The sequence below is a fragment of the Dromaius novaehollandiae genome, chromosome 2, assembly GCF_036370855.1.
Source record: "Dromaius novaehollandiae isolate bDroNov1 chromosome 2, bDroNov1.hap1, whole genome shotgun sequence".
In the NCBI taxonomy this organism is placed as follows: domain Eukaryota; kingdom Metazoa; phylum Chordata; class Aves; order Casuariiformes; family Dromaiidae; genus Dromaius; species Dromaius novaehollandiae.
The window spans coordinates 144,654,506-144,679,288 of record NC_088099.1 but is presented as its reverse complement, the minus strand read 5'-3'; the positions used below and the strand labels follow the sequence as shown (position 1 = coordinate 144,679,288).

The 24,783-nt window shown below is 36.4% G+C and overlaps 1 protein-coding gene across 8 annotated transcripts in view; it reads left to right on the top strand.

The window, feature by feature from the left end:
- Window positions 1-24,783, top strand: part of VPS13B (vacuolar protein sorting 13 homolog B) — a 483,999-nt gene that overhangs the window by 31,691 nt on the left and 427,525 nt on the right. For 6 of the 8 annotated variants that reach the window (XR_010388020.1, XR_010388021.1, XM_064507672.1 and 3 more), the window contains exons 4-7: window positions 13,041-13,164; window positions 18,064-18,231; window positions 20,113-20,294; window positions 23,092-23,266. Coding sequence is in view for 6 of the 8 variants with exons in the window: in XM_064507672.1 (XP_064363742.1) it covers window positions 13,041-13,164; window positions 18,064-18,231; window positions 20,113-20,294; window positions 23,092-23,266 (649 nt within the window). In the remaining 2 variants the exon portion in view is untranslated. The remainder of the gene's footprint in view (window positions 1-13,040; window positions 13,165-18,063; window positions 18,232-20,112; window positions 20,295-23,091; window positions 23,267-24,783) is intronic. The other 2 variants (XM_064507673.1, XM_064507676.1) reach the window with 1 other exon arrangement.

Here is a 24,783-nt window from a genome sequence, read left to right as displayed (position 1 = left end):
AAATTACTCTTTTCCACCTGCAAAGTTTTTCATTAAAGCAAGGATATCTTTTGAGTAAAATATAATATTGATTTGTAAATAGCATACAGATGAATGTCACTTACTTGATATTTTGCATATAATAGCATCTTGCAAAACTGAGTACAGGACCACAGATTATGGGTGAAAATGTTGTGGTATATCGAGGCCATCTATGCTTTTTCTTTTGAAATTATTTTGCAGCCTGAACCTAGGGCGGAAGAATGTATATTATAAATTATGTCCATGAATATATATATGGTGCCCTTCTGTTTCTGGAAAAAAATCATAAAATGGTATTTTAATAGAACATTATGGTAAATAGCTGACACGGTAAGAGAATAGTTTATAGATATATGTATACTTATTCAGACTCACATGTGTTTATATACATGGATGTAATTGTATAATTAAGTAATTTTTAGTGTTTGTAGTATCTGCTGCATATATACGCTATATTTCTATAACCGTAGTTATCTAGCTTCATTACTATTTTTAACGACCTAGCTTCATTATCATATTGTTAAGACCTAGCTTTCTATAGTTTCTATATAATTTAAAATCATACATATGGAGTGTGGCGTTCTCTTCTTCAGCAGCTGGACCAAAACCATTGTGAGAATGTGACGTGCAGTCTAGTCCAATTAGTAACTCCAGCTTATAGGAATACTTCCCTCTAGCTCCTTTCTTCGTTCCTTGCAAACTATTCCACCAGTGCCTAAAAACCAGCATGCTTTCTCCTGTGCTCTGCTGGCATAAAGCCTGAAGCTGATTCTTAGCCTAGGAGGAAGAACAGGTGGAAGCAGCATCAGAAGGCATGGTTGTGTGCGTGCGTGTGTGTGTGTGCGCGGGTGCAGGATCCAGGGGTTGTTAGGCTTCCTGTGCATACGTGCTGTGGCTGTCCAGCGTTGTGCGGCCCTCCACCATTGCTGCAGCTTGTATTGGGGTTTGACTACTACTAGCTGTTGGATCATGTTAGGCTGAAGTCCTTTTTTTTTTTTTTTCTTTCTTTTTTTAAAATTTCTTAAATGGTAGGTGTTAGGTGCCTCCCCCCCGCTTTTTTTTTTTTTTTTTTTTTTTTTTAAATCTAGAGATCTTAGGGTTTATGTTCTGAGTTTGTACTATCCACTGTGGTTTGTTTTAAATGCTGAACTGATGGGCCCTTGTTAAGATACCTTCCTTAAGTATGTTGTCTGTCCTAGGAAAATGTGTGTAATTAAGACTGTAATACAATACATTTGCACATAGGAGCAGAGGGAAGATGATGGGAGAGTGTGCGTACAATAGGATTATAATCCATGCACCAAAAAAAGAGCAGAGGGAAGGAAGCATCCTTGACTTTTGCGATCTTATCTGTGGCATGTTAATTTTTAGACAGAAATGATGTTTTGATGAGCTGTATCTGTATACCTGGAAGTAGTAATAACTTCAATTTGTAAATAAGTTTCTCTTTGAGACTTGTTATTTAACAATCTGTAATTGGTTTAGGTGATGCCACTCTGACTAGCAGTATTTTTTGTCTCCTAGAGTTTTATGAAAATCATAGAAGTATATTTACAATTAATAACTCTCAAATATTCTGGATCATGATTTGGAATGAAGTTTTTGACTTTATACTGTAGGTGCATTTTGTTCTTAATTATTTTATTTCTTTAGCAGTTCTCTGTAAAATGTAAAACCCATAGGCTGTCCACTTCTGTTGCATCTGTTTTTTTTTTAGCCCTTGTATTGAAGCTATAACTCTTCAATCCTATTTTAAATTAACCTTTTTATTGCATTTTTGATTTAGACTATATTTGTTCATCCTAATGCTTGCAAAGTCCATGGTAGTTTAAAACTATACAAAGCTGTTCATTGTTTGGCACAACTGCTACCTGAGTGTTAGTGGGTGTGTGCCTCTGTGCTTCTGCAGGGTGAAACTACCTGCCTGGAGATCTTGCTGATCAAAACTTTTTTGTAAAGAGAGGGATTTGCCTTCTGATTAACGGAGTTACCTGTTATTGCAACTGCTCTTTAGGACTATGGACAAAAAGCATCAGTCAAGTGAAGCTTTCTTTACCTTTGGTATGCTATGAATGCAGCCATATTTAAATATAGTATTGTGGGCAGTATAGCTTAGGTCCAGAAGAAGCTTAAGAAACTATCCACCATCCCTATAGACATATACCATATAACATGATAAATATGTTAGGGAAACCTGGATGAATTGATAGAACTTAATGGTGTGTTACCTGTGATTACTTTCTGTAAAACTTAAATTTAAAAAAAAAAAAAACCAAAACTAATAGATCTAAACCTGACAAATTATAAGTTTAAGAATTATTTTATGATTTTAGCTTTAAAAATACTGTTTGGCTTATAATATTCAACAGTTTTATTACAGATGTTGTTCTGTGTTTTAGTTTGAAATAAGATATATTCTTCTCTTGTGCACTAATGCTCCCTGAGCTTCTGTGTTTGGCATTACATAAGATTAGAGGATGCTTCCAGACTCTTCATTTTCCCACACTTTTTTTTCTTTCCTTTCCTCAAGTTACTTTTTGCATCTTATACCTTCACTCCACTGTCCCATTTTTAATCTCTTCCTTTTGCATGTGGCTGGAGTGCACAGCTGAACACACGCAGTAACAATCCTTTTTTCCCTGCTTCTTTCAGAATGCTTGTATTTTTTTGTTCCCTTGGACACTCAGCTTCATTTCTTGCTGACGCTCACTTTCCTCCATCATATTAAATCTGAACTCATTATTTCATTACAAATTAGACCAGGGATGAAAGAAAAAAATATTTTTCCATTCAAAAATAATTGTCCCAGATTTGGGGGAAGGGGTTTTGTTCTTATTTTTAGTTAAAAAAAAAAAAAAACTAATTAGTTGGTAGCAAGGAAAGTAAATTCTTTTTGAAGAAATTTTTATTTTTTATAAGTACTTTGAAATGGTGTACATATTACAGACTGACACTTGCAAAAGAAATGTTTGAGTATAAGTACAAACTTAATGTACATGTTTTAGATAAGACGTGCCTATATGTACTCCTTTGCATTTATTAACCAGAAAGTTTGTACAGCTATTCAGCTAGCTTTTTAGTTTCGCCCATTAGTTTTGTTAGGTGTTTAGGGAAGACCTAATTCATAAATTACCTTTGGTGAAGCTCTCTTCTTCCCTATAATGGTACATGGCGGGAAAAAAAAGAATAAAAATGAAATACAAAACTTAAACTGAGTTGTTACAAAATACAGTAGTGCTATTGAAGCATGACTAAAACTTTAAATACAAAGATTTTGATAATTTTATCCTCCTTCTCTGGAAATTACAGAAACTGTCTTAACTGGGGAAGATTGGAACCTACCGTGATCTTGGCTTCTGTGTTTAGACTTTGAACAGCTGAAAAATTGGAAAACTATCAAAATTAGGATGAGTGATGTCTTTACCAGACATGTGAATGTCTTTAAAATTTGACATGCAATTATATTCACCCAATGTTTTTTAATTTGTTAATGCTATTTTAATATGTATTACATACAGTTGCGTGGTGTTATGCATATGTGGATAGAATGTGCAGAAAACATACTGCATGGGAATAAGTGTGGTATGTATTAGAAAGTAACTTTTTGTCTTAATATAGCATTAAAAAGCCACGACTATTCTTTTTGTGAAGACTGTTCTTAGGTCTTAAAATAGAAAATTTTTTTGTAGTGTAGTGTAAATGGTTGTAACTTCCTGTTGTAGATCATATTGTATGTAGAGATAGTACTTTTTATTTAAAGAGATTCCCAATGCTTTTGAATTTGCAGAATGGAGTGAAAACTGTAAAGAGATTCAGTATTGCTCTGCCCATGGCTGAGAAGTCTCATTCCTGCTTGAACCTCCCTGCACCAGAAGAAGTTCCTGAGAGCCCCATTTCCAACTGGGGAAGGACTTCCCCAGTGCATGCTCTGTGGGAAATGGCCCCAAGCTCAAATTTGGCTTGGACCCATTTCAGACAGTAAGCCCGGAGGAGAGGACTGTTAGGCTAAAATCCATGATGCCACCACATTTTTGTTGTGTTGGTTTTAAGCTTGGTATCCTCAGGAAGCCAGACATACACCATTATGTTGTGTGTCATTCACTCTTCTCTCCTCCTGCTGGACTGCTCCATTAAATTTTTGAATCTATTGACCAGTTTCAACTGATTTTCATGGAGAAGTAGTCATTTTAAGGATAAGTACTTAAGTGTGTGAAAATTAGTGGCAGGTGAGGAGACCCTCGTGAGGACATGCCTCCTCCCCTTGTTGGCATGTAGAACCCGTTACCGTTTAGTTGACCCCTTTTGTCTTCTCCTCCCCTCAAAACTACCAAAAGCCAAACACAGCCCACGTGATCCTGAGCAATGGAGGGAGCTCACTAGCATGCTCTCCAGGTAGAGCGCTGTGCCTCGGGCCCTCTCCTGTCATATGACAGAGGTTTGTCGTGATGCTGGAAACTTGAGAGTGCTGGGGATTACTGAACTGGCGAGGTTATTGCTGGAGCCCTGCTGTAGGTGTCCTGCTCAATACTGTTTGGGATTAGGAGAAAATTTGGTCTGGACAGTATTACACCTTCCTCTCAGGGAACTGGGTGGCGAGGTTATGTTGTAATAAAAATTATTATTACATCTTGGCAGGTGCTTGGTGGAGGGAATTCTTGCACGAGGGGTCTGGCTTTCTAATAAACTGAAAGAGGAAGCGTGTTAGGGAAAAGTACCCATTAAAGAAAGTGGGAAACGGAGCTGCAGCTACAGTTCACTACTGCAGTGGGGAAACAAGCACCCTTAATAATCTCCCACCGTGAAGGGAAGTGACATCTTGGCTAAGAGTCAGGGGCCAGCTTAAATAGGGCTGGGGACTAGTGCTAGCCCTCCAGTGGGTGGAACAGATTACAATAGGAAGAGTAAGCTGAAGAGGCCAGGTTTTTGCAAATAGTTCCCAGGTGTTTAATAAATCAGTAGCATTATCAAACCATGCTCACAATGTTTTTTTCTGTCTTTCTGTAGCGTTCATGACAACATACCTGATAAATGTTGTTGAGAGTGCTCAGCTATTCTTAATATTGCAAGGGACTTGTAACCTGGATGGGAGTATATTCCCTGTCTTGCAAAATACCATACCAGAAGTGTAAACTGGCTTAAGTACTTTTACTTCAGTTCACAGAAGGAATGCAGTGATATCAGGAAAAAAAGGGTCTGTTAAGGTGCTGCTCATCAGCTCAGTGGCTGGAGCTTTTTGTATTGTGAGGTTATTCTGTAATAGCCCCTGAACTGTGGAATAAGCTGAATCAGAGCAGAAGAGTCAAACTGTGCTAGAGTTTTCACATATGGAGATAAACTGTTGTGTTTTGAATGTGTTCTGTTTTGTTCAGAATCAATTTTTAAGTGAAAATATATTTTAGATATCAGTAGTTAAGAAAAGAACATCAGCAATTCTTCTGGTATCTCTTAATTTTGTTAGATTTGAATGCTTTTGAACACAAATCACAGAAGAGAATAAAAATGATGCGGGTCACTTGTCTGTTATTTGCAGTCTGTTCTTTGTGTGTTTTCTGTCAGTCTTTCCTCCTGATCCTTCAGTTAGTAAACCATTTTAGCCACTCTATACATAGAGACTATGAACAGGCAGGAGGACTGAGATGGTGAGCAACCACCTCTTCTGTATGGCTTAAAAAGATACATCCACAGCTGTCCTATACAGAGGATGCCTTGTATCCATTTGCTTTGGTGGAGAGCTCACTGAGCACCAGTCGTGCTGGCCCCTTCCTTTCATGTGACTCCTTCCAGGCTACCGTGGTTTGAGAACTACCAAGTCAGAGTTGTGTGCACTGGCAGCTTTGTGGAACAAACATTTAGGAACTCCTCTTCATTCCTCCCATACTTCCCAGTACAGGAACGCCACATCTTGGGTAGAGCTGCCAGTTGCTACTGTAATATTTCTTACTGTTTGTTGTTTTCTCCCTTGTAGCTTAGAGAGCTCTAGCACAGTGGAGTCCTGATCCATGGCTACGTATTGAGCAGACAGAGTAGTATTGCAGAATGAGACCCCTGTCCCAACCAAAGACTGGACCAACTTCCTGTAACATGAGGAAGAGTGAAATCTTTACCAGGCTTATCCTAGGAGAAATTGTGGAAAGGCCATTTTGAGATGTTTATTTCTGTTAGGTAGCACTTTCAACTTGGTAGGTGGCCTGATAACTTTTTTTTTTTTTTTAAGCACAATAAATGTATCAAGAACTTCACTAGATGGTTAGTTAACAGATGATAATATAACTTTCTTCTCAAAACAGAAAGAAAATATTTGGACAACTCACTTCCATCAAAAAGACTTGCAAGTCAGTTTATTTGTCGCTCTGTTCTGGTTGTTGAGAACCTGAGTGTATTACTGAGGAGCACTTATGGAGAGCTTTGTCTCATGTATCTTTGGCTGGATGGCTTTATCGCCATAGTCTTTCAGACTCGGACAGATCCCTTTCTTGTAAACAAGACTTTTGCTCTCAAATCTTTCTGATCGTGTAATCAAAACAGTAGCAGCATCACAGGGAGACGTTATTCCCCAGATGTCAGTAGGCAGGCAGCACAGATTCTGCAGCATCAGTGCAATATGCTTCCTGCAAGCTGCTTGGTTTTCGTTTGGCTCCTGTTGCAGCCTTCCAGCCTATCTCCATTTTTTGCATAGATTTTTAACTTGTACCTCTGTTTCAGAGCACTTTGCATTAGGTTAACATAGAAGTTACAAAACAGGGTTTATGATAAGAGACTGATAAACTTAACCTCTTGACTTAGTACAGGTAATCTAAGTGTGCCTTGTGGGTCACTGTTACTACTTGATTATCTGAATCTCACATAAGCTGAGACCAGATGCAACAAGGAGAGTAAACCCAGGCTAGTGCCTTGCTAAATCATTTCTTAATTGCTTCAGCTTGTCCTATTACATTATTCTTAACCAGGCAAATGAATGTGCTTCTGCCCAGAATTCCCTGGTATTTCTGCTTGGTAGTGAGGTACATAATTTGAAGAGTTGATTTTGCTGCATTTCTATGTGAAATGATACTGAAAAACATTTAAGTACAAAAAATAAGCATCTCTTTCAGTCTTCTCTTGTCTGTCTTAGAGACAATATTCTGCCCAGAGCAAGTTATTCTCACTGTACTCTGAGGTAGATTTTTGCCTGTTTGAAGAGATTTAAGGCTGGATTTTGCAGCAGTCAAAGAAAATGGACCAACTTGAATAACTTCTTACAGGTAGCATAGGTGTGTATATAATGCATATACATTTCAGTATAGAATATAGATCTCCTTAATAATTACTTCAAAATAGTGACCAAATCTGCTTTAAACATTATTTACTTAAATGTCAGCATGTCCCTTCATTTTAATCAACTACTTGTACTGCTAATATGTGCAGTATTGATCATCAGTCAATATAATCTTGTTTTTGTAAGTTTACAGGTAGAAACACCATTTAAATAATGGTTCTTTTGTCCTTTTACTTTTTAATTAAATATTCTTTCAGTACTTTATAGGGTCATAATTATTGAATATACTTACATGTATGTCTGTCATATAATGCACCTACTTAATTTTAGAATTAGTGTGCATTAACCCAGTCCCTCCAAGAGGCTTACAGAGGTTATTAATTCAGACTGATTTTCTCTACTTCAGGGTTTTTACATGTTTATTTTGCTGTTCATTAGAGCAATAATAAGACTAACTTGCTAGTTCCATATTTCAGTTTGCTTTTGATATTAACTCTTAACGAAGTATTGTGCAATTATCCTGCAAAGGGTGAAATTACCGAGGCTGTGTCAAAGTTGCTGATTCATCTGTAAGTAATGCTTAACCTGTGTTAGCCAGCGGAAATACTGCAAACTTAGAGAGAAGTGTAGTATTAATGAATTTCCATGTTTGCATATGGAGATAGTCTGTATTGATAACTATATAGCAGTGGAACATAATCACATATTTTCTCAAAAACAAGTACTTGACAATGCTCACGTAAATGGCATTCTAATTAAACTTATGGGATAATCTTCTTAAAACAACCTTCTCAAAACATTGAGTTACACTTCCTTTCATTTTTTGCATGGAAAGGAGTAGGAGAATCATGAGGTAGTTTGGGCCGATCTCTGGAGAACATCTAGTCCAACCTCCTGCTCAAAGCGAGCTCGGTTCAAGGAGGTCGCTCAGGACAGCGTCTAGGCAGGTGCTGAGTGTCTCCAAGGATGCGGATTACGCAGCCGCTCTGGGCAGCCTCTCCCGACACTTGAGCACCCCTCAGGGTGCAAAGGCTTCCCGTGCACCTACTTGAAATCGCCTGCATTTCGGTTGGTGCCCGCTGCCTCTCGTCCTCTCTCTGCACACCTCTGAGCAGAGTCTGGCGCCATCTTCTCTGTACCCTCCCAGGAGGCAGCTGTAGGCAGCAGGAAGATCTCCCCTTGGCCTTCTCTTCTCCAGGCTGAACAACCCCCTTGGCCTCAGCCTCTCCTGCGGGAGTGATTGAGTGCTCTCACTCCCTAACCACCTTGGTGCTCTTCCCCCAGACTCGCTCCGGGATGTCCCTGTGCCTTGTGCTGGAGGGTAGCACGCTGGGCACAGTCCTCCACACAAGGTTTCCCAAGGGCCAAAGAGAGGTCAAGCGTCATGTCCCTCGACCTGCCGGCCTCCCCCTTGCTAAGACAGCCCAGCGCACAGTCGGCCTTCTAAATGATGTCAGGCTCGTTGTTCTAGAAATGATAAATAAAGGATTCAAAAAAGAAAAAGACTTTGTAGAGGAAAAGATAAAACAGTGACAGGGAAGCTATCTGCAAAAGTCTGTGTAGAAGTTTCTTAGATTGGGATTTTTTTAAAATGTAATTCATAATTCTCATTGCTTTTCCATGTTTTCCTCTTTTTATGTATTTCTTTTTAAAATATATATATATAAATAGTTTTCCTTTTATCTTCTTTACTTGCTTTCATGAGAGCAGAAGGTCAATATCTGCATGAATATTCAAGTGGTCCCTAAGAAAAAACATTCTTCTACCGTAAAGTATTCTCATCAGACATTTGGGAGGTCTTGCCCATTAAGTAGTTTTTGCATATTTTAATATGAGAGTTTCATTTAAAAAGAAAAAACCTATGTATTTTAAATACAGAAAACTGATCACGAGGTAACCTTGTCTATCAGGAAAGATCATCATAAACCTCCTCTAGTATGTGTCCAGTCAAAGGTAATTTGCCTTAGATGTTGAAATAACTCTTTTATATAGTCTATTTCAATAGAAAATTGACTGAGGAACTCAAATTTATTAGCCTAGGTGTCATTAGCATGTTATTTATGACTTGCATCGTTGCAGATGTAACCATAGTGCTCTATAAAAACATTTCAGCCGAGTACCTGGTCTGGAGCACTTGCCAAAATGGAAAAAGAAAGAGGGCTGATTGTGTTAGAAGAAGTTACCAAGGTACATTCGTATAATAACTCTCAAAATCAAGACCTTATGTTAAAAATTTTGAAATTATCTAGGCTTTACTTATAATATCAGCCTAAGATACTAAGAAAACATATTTTGCTAAATTAGTATTATTTTCTTTAAAAATCAGCCCTCTAGATACCTCATGCATATTTTTATTTTGCTACTGTTGTGACTTGTAATCACTCTCGCTAATATTAAAATGAATGGGCACTTTATCAAGTACCGTATTATAATTCTAGTTAACAGCACTTTTAGAATATAACTCCCTTCCCATCTCCAATATAATTTTTACTTTAGGTTTAAAATGTTTGTCATCTGGTGTGAGCTGGATTTATTGGAGTGCAGTAGTTTTAGTGCATTTTGGCTGGGGTGTTTGTTATGACATCACTACAGTCTATACACAGACTGTGATTTCAGTTGGTTCCAGTGTTAAATATTTTCATAATTATGCTAGTTTTGGCAGTTCCCTTGGAACTTTTTCACATCTCTTTAATGAACATGTTTTACTTCTGGGCTTATGAGACAGCCACATGTTTGAGAAATTAATAGTGTGCTCTTAAAGTTAACATTAAGCAGAAGTGTGCAGATACAGAAAGCTTTTGGATATATATCTAAATAGGAATGTAGTTCCTATAAGGTCATGGCCGCTGCTATCATCTTCTAGTAATTAGTGAAAACAACGTTTGTGTTATAAAATATCAATAGTTGTTGTGAAAAACAGTGTGCGTTCATGTTCATACAGAACATAAGCATTTAGACCTTTTTGATAACTGCACAGTGTAAAGAAATGAATGCATTTTATCCAAAATTAAATAAACTTTTTCAAATGTTTTGTCAGGTTGAATTCTTCTTAAACATAGGTATACACTATTACTTCATGTGGATTAAGTCATATATGTATATTTTTGAGATATAATTTTGTGTTGCATTTTGGCACTGTCTTGGAACATACACATTTTTATTTTGATTACTTTTAGGTCCAGCGTGATCTAAGTGGTTGCAACCATTTTCCACCACAACAGACTTGTAGCACAGAGAAATGTAAACATTTTATTCTATTGAATTTATTTACTTGCTAAGATTTAAGATTTTTTCCTTTAAAATTAGCATGAGAGAATGGTCCCCCCTTAAAATAAATAAATAAAGTGTATGTTCCTAACTCTGTGGAAGTGGTAGAAACTTAAATCAGTCTTATTTCATCTTTATCAGTAATTTACTGTATAATGAATGTGCTGGATAGCCTTGCATAAACTTAAGATACTTCATCACACCTCCTGGTGTCAGTGCACAGCTAAAAAGAAGTTACTCTTGAATGCAATCAGGAGGGATACAGTTAACACTTTAAAAATAGAACAGCTATTTTTCCCTCTGTAGCTTTCTTTTTGTTGTAGCCAATGTAAGTATTAGGAGGCAAGCATAATGTCATTGTATCAGATCAAATCAGTAAGTAGTCCTAGTACAGCATGCTGTACAGTCTGTACGTAAGCCCAGTAAAGAAGGAAATGTACTAATTGAGCTGCGTGGTCACCCTGGCATCTCATTTTTTGCAAGGTCAAAACAGAAATAGCAGTGTAGCGACTCATCTGAAAAAATATTTACATGTGAACTAGTGCCCAACAAAAAGGGTATGGTTAAAAGTTATTTCAAAAGTTTTGACTTAGTCTGGGATTTAATTTTTCTCAGCAAGATGAAGATGTGAAGGAGAGGTGAGCTTTTCTGATTACAAAACACTTCAGTTGATGGAGAGTCTTCTGGAAGCCGAGGTTTAAAGCTAAAGCAAGAACTTGAAGCTGTCATTATTGCTGAGCTATGCTATGAACAGGACAGCGATGGCTTCGTAATGAAATTGTACTGTAGTTAGAAGTTCTGGGAGAGTCCTCAGGAGACGTGCGTTCCTCCATGAAAAGCATCAGAAGGTGGTCCGAGATAGCAAAGCAAATATGGTTGATGTTAAACACACGTTTCGTTCTTCTTGCAGCTGATGAGTGGTAAGGACCTGTATGACTGTAGTAGCCAGCTAATCGTAATTAAGAAACTGGAATTTTCCAGGATTTGATCCTGACCACAGTTCTCTCTAAGAAGTGTTGCTTGTTACAATTCCATATTCATGACTGGAAAACTTCAAATCTTTTATGGCAACTCATCCTTCCCTTAGAAGCTATCTTCTACCCCTCTAATGTATGAAGGGGTCTGTGTTCTGTATTTTCTCCATGTAAGTTCTGTCATATTTATTTTTCTTTTGGTCTGACCTTATATTGCTCTTCATCTCCACTTTTCTTCCTGAAATATTATTTCCCCTTTATGAGAGAATATCTTTCCATATTCTGCTTTTCTAAATAGGGAGTGGAATGAAAGAAATCATCTCTTTAACTGTTTTTGAGGTTGTAGTTTTCTATTTAAAGTATGCCATTACATGTTACTTAATTTTTTTTGTTTAATTTTGTTTCAAAAAGACACGAAAAAGCAAGTCATGTTAAGTTACTATTGCATTTTGTAATTCTCTGAGACCATTAAAAGAAGTGAGAAAGTATGCCAGGAAAGACATGATGCGTCCTGTACAAAATAAAAATACACTTTAAGGTGTCCGTTTAGAGGCTAGAGGATTTAAGAATATTTGAGTTTAAGATACTTTACATGTGTTCCCTGATTCATTCTTTTTCTGAACCCTTCTGATGATCTTAGTAGCACCATGACCCAGAGAGTGTTTGCTGCTTTTCTGAAGAGATAACAAACCAACAAAAACCTGTAAGGGGCCACATCTCTTCAAGAGATACTTTGGCTTTCCTCAAAAGAGGAAGTATTTGTTTCCTCCCCAGCCTGCTCCCCTAATACACTTACAAGAGTGTTTGCATTCCTTTTCTCGGGTTTCTAGCACTGGAGTGTTGTCATTAAACTGTCATTCTGGAATGTAACGGGAACCTCTGCCTGCTAGTGGGGTATCTAAAACTCAAATTCACCTAATCAAACTTTGTGTGTGTGTGTGTGAGTTTCATGTTAAAGTTTTTTTATCATACTCGCTAATTATGAGCCACGTTTCCTGTTTCTAAACTCCTAAAGGTGAATAAGTCACAGCAAAGCTCAAGAGGAGCAGCTCTCCTCCATTCATTTCTCTTTTCTGGGGCCATGGTTGCTGTTTTAGAAGGCTGAGAAAATATTTTGCCTTGCGAGGCAGTTTCGGTTGGCTGTATTAGAATGGATACGACACCTTGGAGCTGCTTGGGATTGTTTCATGAGCAGGCTTGTAAGCTGATAAGTGAGCAGTTTCTCATATTTGTTTTTGTTGTTTGCAAGGCTTTTGCTTTGTCCTAAGGAATGCCACTAGTTACACTTGGTCAATTGAAATCAGTAAGTGAATCTTATGTTTTAGTTAATATGAGTATTAATTGTAATTACAAGTCATTTTTGTGTTGTCCAGCTAAATTTGTTATCATTTCTGTAGTTAGATGGATGTATGGAATTGTACTGCAGGAAAAATACTGACACAAGATTAATTCTCCAAGTTGTTCTCCCCACATATTTTTCTTTTTCTCCGTTTGGTTGACTTAGTTGCTTTCTTTTCCTTAAGCAGGAAGACCACGAAAGTTGTGGTTCCAGTTCAACGAACCGCAGTACCACAGAAAGCATGAAATCGGCAGTGAAACCACGACGAGTTCAACAATCTGCTCCTCCTGACCCCGATTTACCTCCAGGTAAACCGTAAGTTTAAAAGCTGGATTGTGTTTGAGTGATGATAGAAAATATTTAAATTTTATTGGCGTGGCCAGAATTTTTAAGTTAAGCTTTTACATCTCCATCAAATGGTTTCACGTTTTGGAAGGTCTGCCCACCTGCAAGTCACATAGAGGTCAGTGGAATACTTGAATATTATAAAACAGAGCTAAATTGCAGTAAAACTTGAAGTTAATCCTTTTATCTTTGCCTTCCATTTTGTTGCGTCCTTAAGTTTACATAACCCACTTGTTATGTAAGGCTGAGAAATACTTTATTTAACCACTGTCTTTACCTCAGTTCTCTTAATAGAAATATAAAAAGGAAGAGTCTTAAAAGAAACTATATACCCGAGTCTTGATCCATGTCTGTTTCCTCGAGCAAGGGAGATCTATGTTAGAGCCATGCTGGAGGAGCAGCATGTTAGATTTTTTCTCTGCTGCCCTGCTTCTGCTTCAGATCACTCTGTGCTTTCTACTGCTCACAGCTGTTTTGAGGTTCAAATTCATTTTTTTTCTCCATGCTACCCCTTTGTTTTCAGGTTCTTAGAATTGTTTGGAAGGTAGAGTTGTCTTGCTATGAGAGTAGTAATTCTGTTTTTCTTATGTCCTCTATCTACTGATAGAGGTATTTATTCCCACCCTGATGTAGCATTTGTTTTGGTTCAACCTGGAGATGTTTGTGGTTCAAAAATGCCTAAAGAACTATTTAGGTTTAAAGAGTGGGTTCTTCTGATTATTTTAGTCTCTGAGTTTACATAGAAATTTGAGGTATGAGGTGTCATTTTGTGCAAAAAAATGAAACTTGAGAATACTGGAATGAATTACAATTTGTTTTCTTGGAGCATGTAACTTTAGATGGGTTTGAGATGTGAAAGTTTTTTGTTGAGCTTTCTGTTAACAAAAAACAGGAGAAAAGCCTAAGTTTGTATTTACCTTAACTTGAATTGAAAGAGACCATTGAAGTCTGGTGTGTGGAATATTATGTAATGCAGAGTATTATGTTGTTTTGGAATGGGCCCTTGTGGAGCCAAGTCTGGAGGCTGTTGTAGAGCTCGGAGGCCAAGTCACCTTCCTGGGGTGGTGGTGCCCCCTGCGTGGCCATGGACAGTGCTGCAGTTCCTGTGCTCTGGGGACTCCTTCCTTGCCTTGCCTGCCTGCAGACCAAGGCTAGAGAATTGGAGGATTATATTGCGGTTAGCGACAGTTCTGGGATTTTGGTTTCTCAGGTTTGTTGCCCTGAGTGCCTTCTGGGTGCTCTTCATGGAAAGGCCCAGGATCACACAACGAAAGGCTGGAGGCCTCCGTATTGTAATGGTGGCATCTTGTGAAGTTAGACCTTCCAAAAGATGTATTTTCACAAGTGCAAATGCAACGTGGGTATTGAAAGTTGGGTTTGCGAGTCTTCATTTGTGAATGTGACGTTGTCCTCAATGATAATTATGCTCAGATGGGTGATACCTGGTGACAGTTCTTACGTTATAGTCGGATAGATTCTCTAGCTGTACTTTATGCTTCTGAGAGCCTGTAGGGTATTGTCACCTCCTCTTTTGCTATCCCATTCCTTCAGCAAGTGCATCAGCCTTGGTGAAGCCTAATGGTTCAGTGGGTATTTGCGAGAAGCTTACCTTACTGGATGGACTGTAAGTCACTTTTCATGTGACTAAGGTCTCTAAGTACAGTTTATTTTTGATGTATAAATAACACTGTTTAATTTAGAAGTCCTATGTGGTAAAATGCCTACATAAGCAGTAGAGAGGTTCTTAAAAGATGATTTTATTCCCTGTGTTACCGGTTATGGCCTTGGTAAGCTTTAATTTGCACATCTTGGATTTTAGTGGTGTTGGGTCTTTATTTGTTTTAGTCTTTGGAAGATGTAGCTAACAGAATGTTGTTGTCATTTGTCAAAAGATTTAAGTGTCCTTTAGCTCTGCTGTGGTCTCAGAGATAGAAAATGGAGTTAGGCAGAACTTAGCACTGTTAAACTTATGGGAGGTGCCACCAGTCTGGTGATACCAATTCTCTTGAATCGGTTATAATTCACGGAGTGATCTGTTGCTGTGGTATTGCCTGGTTGTTGGAGCTGAAAGAGCATTTGTAGTTCTTGCTGTGCAACGCAGCCTGCAGGCTTCTGGCGAATTTGGGAATATCGCACACATGGATATTGGGTTGTACCTCAAGAGGGGATTCCCCCTACACCCTTTCTGGTGATTTTGGTTGCTTTGGTATATAATATCTGAATTTTAAAGGCAAGGATTTTCAGTGTTGTGCTTAAAAATTACAGGAATAAAACCCAACCCCCACCTGTTTTCCTCTGCTTGTATTGAAAACAGAACAAAAGCCTTTATTCTATATTACACATGAACTGGCTGATGCTTTTCTTTGTTTTGAATGCTAAAAATTACAATTTAAATTCATATTCTTCTTTTGAGAGACTGATCTTCATTCATAAGAATCTATGTATTTGAAGCTAAGATTACCTGGAAAGATGGTACTTGCGTGGCATTTCAACATTATGCTGTGCCACTAGTTTGGAAATGTCTTGGCAGAAGAGGGTGACAAAGCTTTTATCAAATCGCTGACCCCTGTTTCATTTGGGAGATAAAATTTTGCTTTCTCATTTTGTGTATTCAAGCAAAAAGACATGCAGCTGAAAGCTAGTATTTTGGATCTTAGATTAGTCTGTCATGTTACTCTGTTCCTGAATAATGCTGGAAGCTATCAGTACAACTTGCGTTTTTCTTCTTGTCTTTGCTGCTGTGATGCTGGATTTGTAAGATTTTTGTTGTTCACAGCAGGATGATGTAAATTAGACTGACTTTGAAAGACCTCTGAAAGCAAAGTACCAAAAAATCTTTTGGACCTGTGGAGGGACAGCTTCAATTTTGTTGATGAAATTAGTAGCTTGCTCCAGGATCATAGCTAAATTACTGTTATGATTTTATATTTATTATCTAATCTGCATGTTTCTGCGTTGCACTTAAGAAAAACAGCTAAATGCTTTGGACCAATTTCTGTTACGGACAGGCCAATTTACGCCACTCTAGTCATGAAAAAGGGTCTCGTGCTCTTTATTCATACTTAAAGGAAATAAGAATCGTCCCCCTTAAATGCTTGAAATAATACATCAGATTTTATGAATTAATATAATCTGAAAATATATGTTACTATTTTAAGATGTGTCAGTGACAAAATTCTTAAGTTATGCTACATATTTTTCAGTAGGTCTTATTAGATTGACAGGCAAAAAGGTATACTCGGGTTCGAAATCTGACAGTAGGATACTTTGGCTTTCACTGGGATTCCCTGTTTATATAAACAAAGCTCTAAAACATTTTCTGGGTTTTGTTTTATTACAATCATAACCCTATCAAGGTGGTAGGATAAGTTAAAATGACATTTCTGTTCTGTTAGAGCTAGACTTATTCAGAGGGCTCAAAAATAGCTTAAAATGAAGCAAGATGAGTTATAAGAGATGTGATATGTTTTTGTAGAATTAAGATATCGAATATTGAATATTAATTTTTAAACGTATAAATGTACCTAATCAGAATCAAAATATTTTACTAGTGGTATCTGAAAGCACCTTTAGCATCTAATAAAAGAAGAGGCTGTTCAATGTTTTGAATGCTGGAAAAAGGAAAAAAATTTGAGGTGGATGTAAGTCAAGTATATAAATTTGCAGTTGTGGTATTGAAGAAAATTTAATGGTAAAAACCTCCACATACTCTAAGATGAAGTGTAATATTTGAGTGTGAAAGCTGTGGATAACTAGCAAAAGCAGAATGGAATGGAAGAAGCAGCCTGACTGTGTTCCTACTCATCATGCAACTTTTTGAAATTAATTTTAATTTTTCAAAATTTAATTAAAATTCCTGTTATAAATGAGTCTTGAGGCAAATTTCAGAGGACTACCCTCTAAACCTGTGGATTTAAACATGTACTATTTCTAACTGCTTTTTTTCTGAATAGTTACCAAACTAGACCTTCATAATATGTAGTAGATGTATTTTTAGGTAGAATATGTGAGTGATGTTATAAATTCTTAAGACACAGAAATTTAAGACTTGTTCCTTTTCCAGCATGAATTAGTTAGCTCCATAGTTACGTTCAGTATACAGAAAAAACACGAATATGGGTAGTATTTAATTTCTTTACCATATTGTTAAAATACGAGTGTTTACTGCCTACTGGGAATTCAGGCGAGATCATTTTTCCAATCACATTATGTCTGAACAAATTTAAATGGATTTCTTCCCAGCAGGGTTCAGTGCAGGTGCTCACTGTTTTGGTTGTTGACAGAAATTGATTTTGTTATATCTCACAGGGGTCTTGTTGAGCGTGATGGGGATATATTAGAGTTTAGAATGAAAGAATACGAGGAATACTAATGTTTTAAAATTTTTTTTGAAAGCTAGTTGAGAGGGGAAGCAGGCGTAATGTATGCATACTTGAACAGTATCCTGATAACTGGGGTGTTAATCTTTTCAAACTTATATCTAAATGTCTTTGAATTCAAAAAATTGCTGTCACTAGACTTCTTGCTCTTCAGTAATCTGGAGTCTTGTATCTTAAAATTAGTTCCATGGTTAACTTTTGCCACCATGAAATAATTTTTTACGCTGCATTAGTTTCTTAGTACTTAGAATATTGCTTTTCTAATTTCTCTGCTGCATTTCCAGGAGGCTGATTGACTTAACTGCACTGAATGCTCTTTAAAAGCATTTTTGAGTCTTGCGATTTTGGATAAATAAAGGGCAGTGGTATTTGGTTTGTTGCTGAGTTAAAGTAAAATATAACTTTGAAGTAGTCACTTTAATAATAAATGAGTTTGGCAACATGTCTTTGTAATAACTCCAAATAATTGTTTCTGTTTTGTAGGTTATGTTCAGAGTTTGATTAGGCGTGTTGTAAACAACGTCAACATTGTGATCAACAATCTCATATTGAAATATGTGGAGGATGATATTGTTCTCTCAGTCAATATCACATCTGCAGAGTGCTATACAGTGGATGAGCTTTGGGATCGAGCTTTTATGGATATCTCTGGTGAGCAGATATTTTTGGATTATAGCTATCACAGTGGTGGCAGTCTTACATTCATCCAGAATTAGAGATCTAGTAAAAATGGCTTTTTATGTTGGGAGTAAAATAGATACTGTCTATTTTAGTTCTTTATCAGTTTTTCCATGTTATTTTGCAGAGCAAATTACAATAATATAGATTGATTCTTAAGATATACTTCTGTGATCACAAAGGATTATACAACATGTTTTGAAGTCCTCTGCTCATCCTTGCCATCCTTCAGTCACTGCATTTTATTTTGCGCTTGCTCCCAGCTGTGAGTGCTTAAGCAATCCATTTGTATTTGTGAATGAGCAGTAGCTTCTTAAGGCTCTCTGTTGCAACTGCTTGTGATTATACTGAAGTTCTTCAGGCTGGCTAGAGATACAGTAAAATGTGCTGCACTGTAGTGAGCATGGCATATCAATTAAAGACACATCTTGTTTCAGATCACATTTTCAGAATAAAAACTAGCAACTTTTCAATTTTATCTTGGTTTTCAGTATCTGAATGTCTCAGTCTTTCAATTACCAACCTTCACAAAACTCCTTGAAGACTGAGAATTCTTTTTCTCTTTTGGTAGAGGATGAGTTTGGATGCAATAAGACTACTTCAAGATCATGCAGGAGATCTATGGTAGAACAGGGAATTTAGTATGATTTTCTAAGCATTGGACCTATTTCTTTTTTCTAGATAAAAGTATTACAAATTACTATGACAAAACTACAAAATCATGCCATGTTAAGGTCACTATAATAACTTACTTTGCTTTGGAAGATTCAAAAGAAAATCTTGGAAAATATGCAAGATTCTTTCTGGAGAGTAATATTCATTAGTCTTATCCTTGCACATAAAGAAATACTGCTGCTTTATAAAAAAGATCTAAGGCAAGGATGAAAATTTGAATAAAGCACGATGAATTTGTCCTCACTTTTTAAACATCCAGCTGAACAGCGGTCTTTTACATGTGCCTAGTTATTCATAAAGTTTGAAGAAACTATGGCGAAGTAGGTTAATGTATACTAACCTCTGCAGCCAGGATCTGGAGACTGGTGTACCTCTCTTAATCTTCCCTGTTGCACCTTACAATGGGAAACTCTCATTTGAGTAGTTCTGATCAGTGTAGCAAACCCTTCAATTGGGTGGTTGAGACATGGGCAGTTCATGACAAGGTCGGGGGAAAAAAGGGGGCCTCTTCTGCTTGCTCTTCCACTGAAAAGTACGTCCACTTTCTAAGTGGGGTAGGGAGCAGCCAAAAACTTAACCTTTCTCACTTATTCATGACGATGTGCATTGTCAAGAAAAAGAAAAAAAAATTGTGTGATATTCTCCCTCCCCACACTTTACTTCTACTCAAATTCTGACTGTAGCTTAATAGCCTAACACATTAGAAGTTAAAATCAGCTGTTTTTCACTCAGTGTTGTTTCTCTTCTGAGTGAAAACTGAACATGCCTTTTGAATGACATAAAGGTTTATCATTTAGAGTTTTTTTTAATGGAATTATTTTGAACATCTATTTTTTCCCTTCTGTTCTTTTTTCTCTTGCTCTTATTTCCCTTTGAGATAAATTTGCATTTAAGCATTACAAAGTAAATGGGAAGGAACTGTTTTGCATTAATGCTTTTTTTTCATATTGTAATGAGAATAAGAAATAAGAGGGTATAAGTGTAACATCACTTACAGAATATATTTGCCAAAATGCTAGTTACATTAGTCTCTCTATTTTAATCAGTGCTTCTCTGATTTAAATACAAAATAGTTGCATAGTCTAATTTTTCTTCTAATTAAGAACATGTACATATAACTTTTTTCATATGTTATATATTTATTTTATAACCTGTATATATACTGTTTTCTTTTTAAAGCCACTGATCTGGTACTGAGAAAGGTGATCAACTTTTCTGACTGCACCGTATGTCTTGATAAGAGAAACGCGAGTGGTAAAATTGAATTTTATCAGGAACCTTTGCTGTACAAATGTTCCTTCAGGACTCGTCTGCATTTTACTTATGATAACCTTAACTCCAAAATGCCATCTATTATTAAAGTAGGTATCAAAAATATGATTTGGGGGGGAATATTCATGTGTGAACAATTTGAGTTTTTTTCAAAATATACCTTTGAAATTTCCAGTAAAGTGAAAAAATAACATTGTCTTGCTAAAGGGGTTTTTTGGTTACTATTTTATTCATGCAATGCTATTAGTGATAGTGTACAATAAGGAAATCATGATCTCTAATCTTTGCTGTTTTCTGTAAAGTATTTAAAAAAACAAAAGCAAAAAACAAAAACCCCATAATCATTGTAAGGTAAAAAATATGTCTTTGAAACATCTGTTGAGGAAAAAATACTTTGGTTTAAGATGCCAGTAATAAGATACAAGGCATTTTTTACTTTCATTATTGTTACGAATGAAGCCCAAACTCTCATAAATCACAGGAAACTTAAACGTCTTGACACTATTTAGTGAACCACTTGAAAAGAATTAGCAAGACAAGCCTGGTTACTAATGGGCAGAGGTCCAACATCGCACATAGACATCTGACACTAAATGACATCTTTATATTTTGAAATGCTAAATGCTATAATATTAGAGAGACTAAACTGCCTTATATTCCTCTAGTTTTTCTGCTGTGAGCAGTCATACATGTGAGGTGTGGTGCTTCCCCCCACCCCTTATCTAGTGCTAGTAATGGCCAAAAAAAAAAAAAAAAAAAAAAAAGTAAGCACTTCTGGTGTTTACACAGTGTCCAGCTAATTAATTGAGAAAGGATGCAAGTTGAGATAAAGACTTTATACCACACTTTTCCCTAAGTTTTAATAAAACTGAGTCTTCAGGTGAATGTGCTGCAAAGCAGTCAATTTTGAGATAAATTTTTCATAAGCATTTCTCAGGAACATCTTTTACAAGTGTCCCCCTTTCATTTAGGAAACAGCACTTGACTGATTCATGACATGATCCAGGAAGTCCTGAGCTGTTGTACATTTAGTAGGTTGGGAGCTACCTAGTAATCGTGTCCAGTTTTTTAACTGCCCCTATTTCCTGTATGTGTTGCACAGCTGTAGGCCTTTAATTGCTTGCCAGGAGGTTTTGGGCAAATTTGGAGATTTTTGGATATGGCAATGGTCATATAAAATGCTTATCTAGAGTACAGTTCTTGCAAAATGCTGGATACTTGAATGCAAACATCTGGTAGGTTGCGTTTTGTTAGGCTTCAGATCAGAACTAAACTTTTACGGAAAGTGTTCTTTCGTGTCACGATCTTAAATTAATAAGTATGCAAAGACTCCGCATATTAGAAAGAATTGATTTGTCATTTTTGGTTTTAGAGAAACTGATAACAACTTTGGAAGTTTGCTTTGTTTGAGTTTTATAAACAAGGATTTATATATATATAAAGACATAGGACCATGTACCTTAAAATTTTAAAGTCTGTATGAACTCCAGTGATAGTGAGGAATCATCATATACCTGTGTACCCATAGTTTACTGCTTGAGGTCTTTGTGATCTTTGACAATATGACTACTGCATGCAGACAGTAAATTTTCATGTTAAAAAGCCTGATTATTATTGTTTTTTTAAATTCAAATTTGCCAAGTAGTTCTGTAAATTTTGGAGAAGTAATTTGTATATAGCTTAAGTTCTGTGTGCCAAGTTTTAACACAGAGCAAAAGTTTATGACTAAATTTGAAATCTCTGGCAACAGACTATATAATGGAAATGTTGACAATCTTCCATTTATGTAAAATGGTACTGCTGTAGTAATAAAGACGATGTTATTAAATATGGTTTTAATGGATACTGGACTATCATAAACCATGTACTAGAGTGCACTGAGGCAATAGTAATTTAATTAAATTCGTGTGAAACTTTTTTCTAGTTATCCTTGCTGGTGGTCATTTATTGCCCCTGCTGTGTTAGTGTTTTTTTTTTTTTAACTCACATTTCAGTTTGTTAAAATGTCTTATTTTTTCTGCCTGTATACGCTTTGATTTTGGTTATGTTGTGCTTAGTTTAGTTACCTACTTTTGTTTTGTCTTGAATGTTTAAAAATATAATACTGATTAACAAAGATGTTCATAAAGATGCTCAGTTAAAATCACCCCTGTTTTTCTTCTGTCGACATAGTGAGCTGAAGTAGATCACTAAGTGCACAGAAGGAAAGAAAGTGTTCTGCTGCTTCTCGGGAGCTGAGCCCCCTTACTGAGGGGCAGATAGGTTCCAGTGACAGCATAAGAGCAGGGCTAGATCTTCGTGATGGGAGTGGGGGTAGTACTACATGCGGAAGATGTCCTGGAGTGGTAACTTAACTTAGATTAAACCACTCTAGAACCATGTCTCCGCCCCTCCCCCCCGCCTTGTTATTTGTCCTCTCACAACTGGGCAGTGAGAAAGAATCAAAATGAAGGAATTGGTATATAAAAACCATACATTTAGGCTTTCTTTGGATATTTTACAGCCTAGAATGTGGAGACTTTTATGAAGTTCTTTATAATGAAAATGAAAATAAAAATTTAATCGGATGTACTTATGTGACTATATAACTGTGTTAAAGATTTCTCCAGCAATAATTAAAAAATACATATATATGTGTGTGTGTATATAGGTAAAATACCTTTCCATCTGACTTTTCAACCTGAAGGTTTCTTGTCTAGCAACCCGAAGAGTATATGTTTTGATGATCATTGTTTGCAGCCCTTTGCATTGCATAGTTGTAGTGGCTTTTGTATTCAGAAATTAAAATTCCTATACCTAATAAGTATGGCATTGTGCGGTTTAAAAGTTGGCTTTAATGAGGACAGTGCTTTATTATTTCCTTCTGTTTTCTTTCTTTTATTATAGATTCATACATTAGTTGAAAGTTTGAAACTTTCAATCTCTGATCAGCAGCTTCCTATGTTTATACGCATAATGCAACTTGGGATTGCTCTTTATTATGGAGAAATAGGCAACCTCAAAGATGGGGAAAGTGAAGATTTGATTTGCCACACTAAGGATATGCTGGGAAACACCACAGGTAAATAGAACTTTTACTTATCAAAAAGAAATGTTAAAACCCTTGTTTTCTTTGCTTTTTACAAATATAAATTGCCAAGGCTAACTATTGCAATGTGACTCGGCAGTCTATGATTTGATAGAGCCAGTTCATTGTACTAGGTAAGTATGTAATACTCTAACATCTTTTTTTATGTTATGTTCCGAAAACTATTCTGATGGTCCTCACTAAATTAAGGTTAAATGTTATCTAAAAAGGCCATTCTGGGAGTTGTGACACAGCAGGGTGTCAGTAGCTCTATCCTTTTATGCTGTCTGTTCTCCTCTATTTTGGTAGCATATGTATTCTTTCTTCTATGTGATATTTCATAGTCAGTCATTTCGACATCCTCTTTTGAAGAACATCACACTTACGAAGGCTGATTTCTCTTTGTATTTGTGTGATGGCTTTAGCTGCTACTTCTGAGCTATTACTAGGAGCGTGACGAGTACTCTTATGGCCAAGCGATGCGTTTCTAGCTGTGAACCTTTCACTATGCCCTCAATTTCATGTGGCTTTGGTAGTACCTACCAACTTTGATCCTCTTTTTTTTCCGTACGTTCTGTTGTCGTCTATGTCAGTATTGAGACTTTGTTAGATGAGTATTGTTAGCAGTTCGCAGAGTCATAAGAAAGATACAGAGGTGCTCAGTTTATATTAAAACCTAAGGGAAATAAAATTTTGAAGTAGGCATTAGAACTTAAGTATTTTTCTGGATTTCCACCTAGATCTAAAATATATCTGTGTATGTTATATCTAAAATATAAATAGAACATTCAAGATTCAAGCAGTCATATTAAGTCATGCAATCTTTTTTTAGTAATTCAAACAGGAGTGTCATGCTCTAGAACGTCCAGATATGAATCTGGAGTTTTTGTAATGTATTTTGCACTAAATAAAAATCAAGGAAGGATGGAGTATCATTATGAATTCTGAATTCTCTTGCTTTTTTTTTTTTTTTTTTTTTTTTAATGAATGTTTGGAGGGGGAGTTAATTTTGCTTGTCAAAATGAGGAAGTTATTTAGAGCTGTGCCTGTTAATTCTGTTTCCTCAAGACATTAGTTTGGCATATCTTTCCAAGATTGAATTTGGGCCTGGGAGAGAAGGAGATATTTACCACACAGTCAAGAGTATTCCATGATGATTTCTTGAAAATTCTTGGAATTACATATGAAGGTGATATGGCTCTTAAGCTACGTTTATAATATTACAGCAGTTTAAGACATTCAGTGTAAAACATTAAATTAATTCATTTTGTTCTGTTTAAGAAATCTATAATGTTAATTTAAATGGCTTAAAGATTATAAGGTGTTGGGTTTTTTTTTGTGTGTTTTTTTTTTTTTTTTTTTTTTTTTTTTTTTTTTTTTTTGGAATGATGTATTGATATCTTCTCTGGTTTCAGAGAAATAATATATTTTTGGAAAGATGAGAGCAGTGGAAATTTTTTTGCCAAAAATACGGCCTTTAATGTTGGTTGGCACAGATAATCATTTCACTC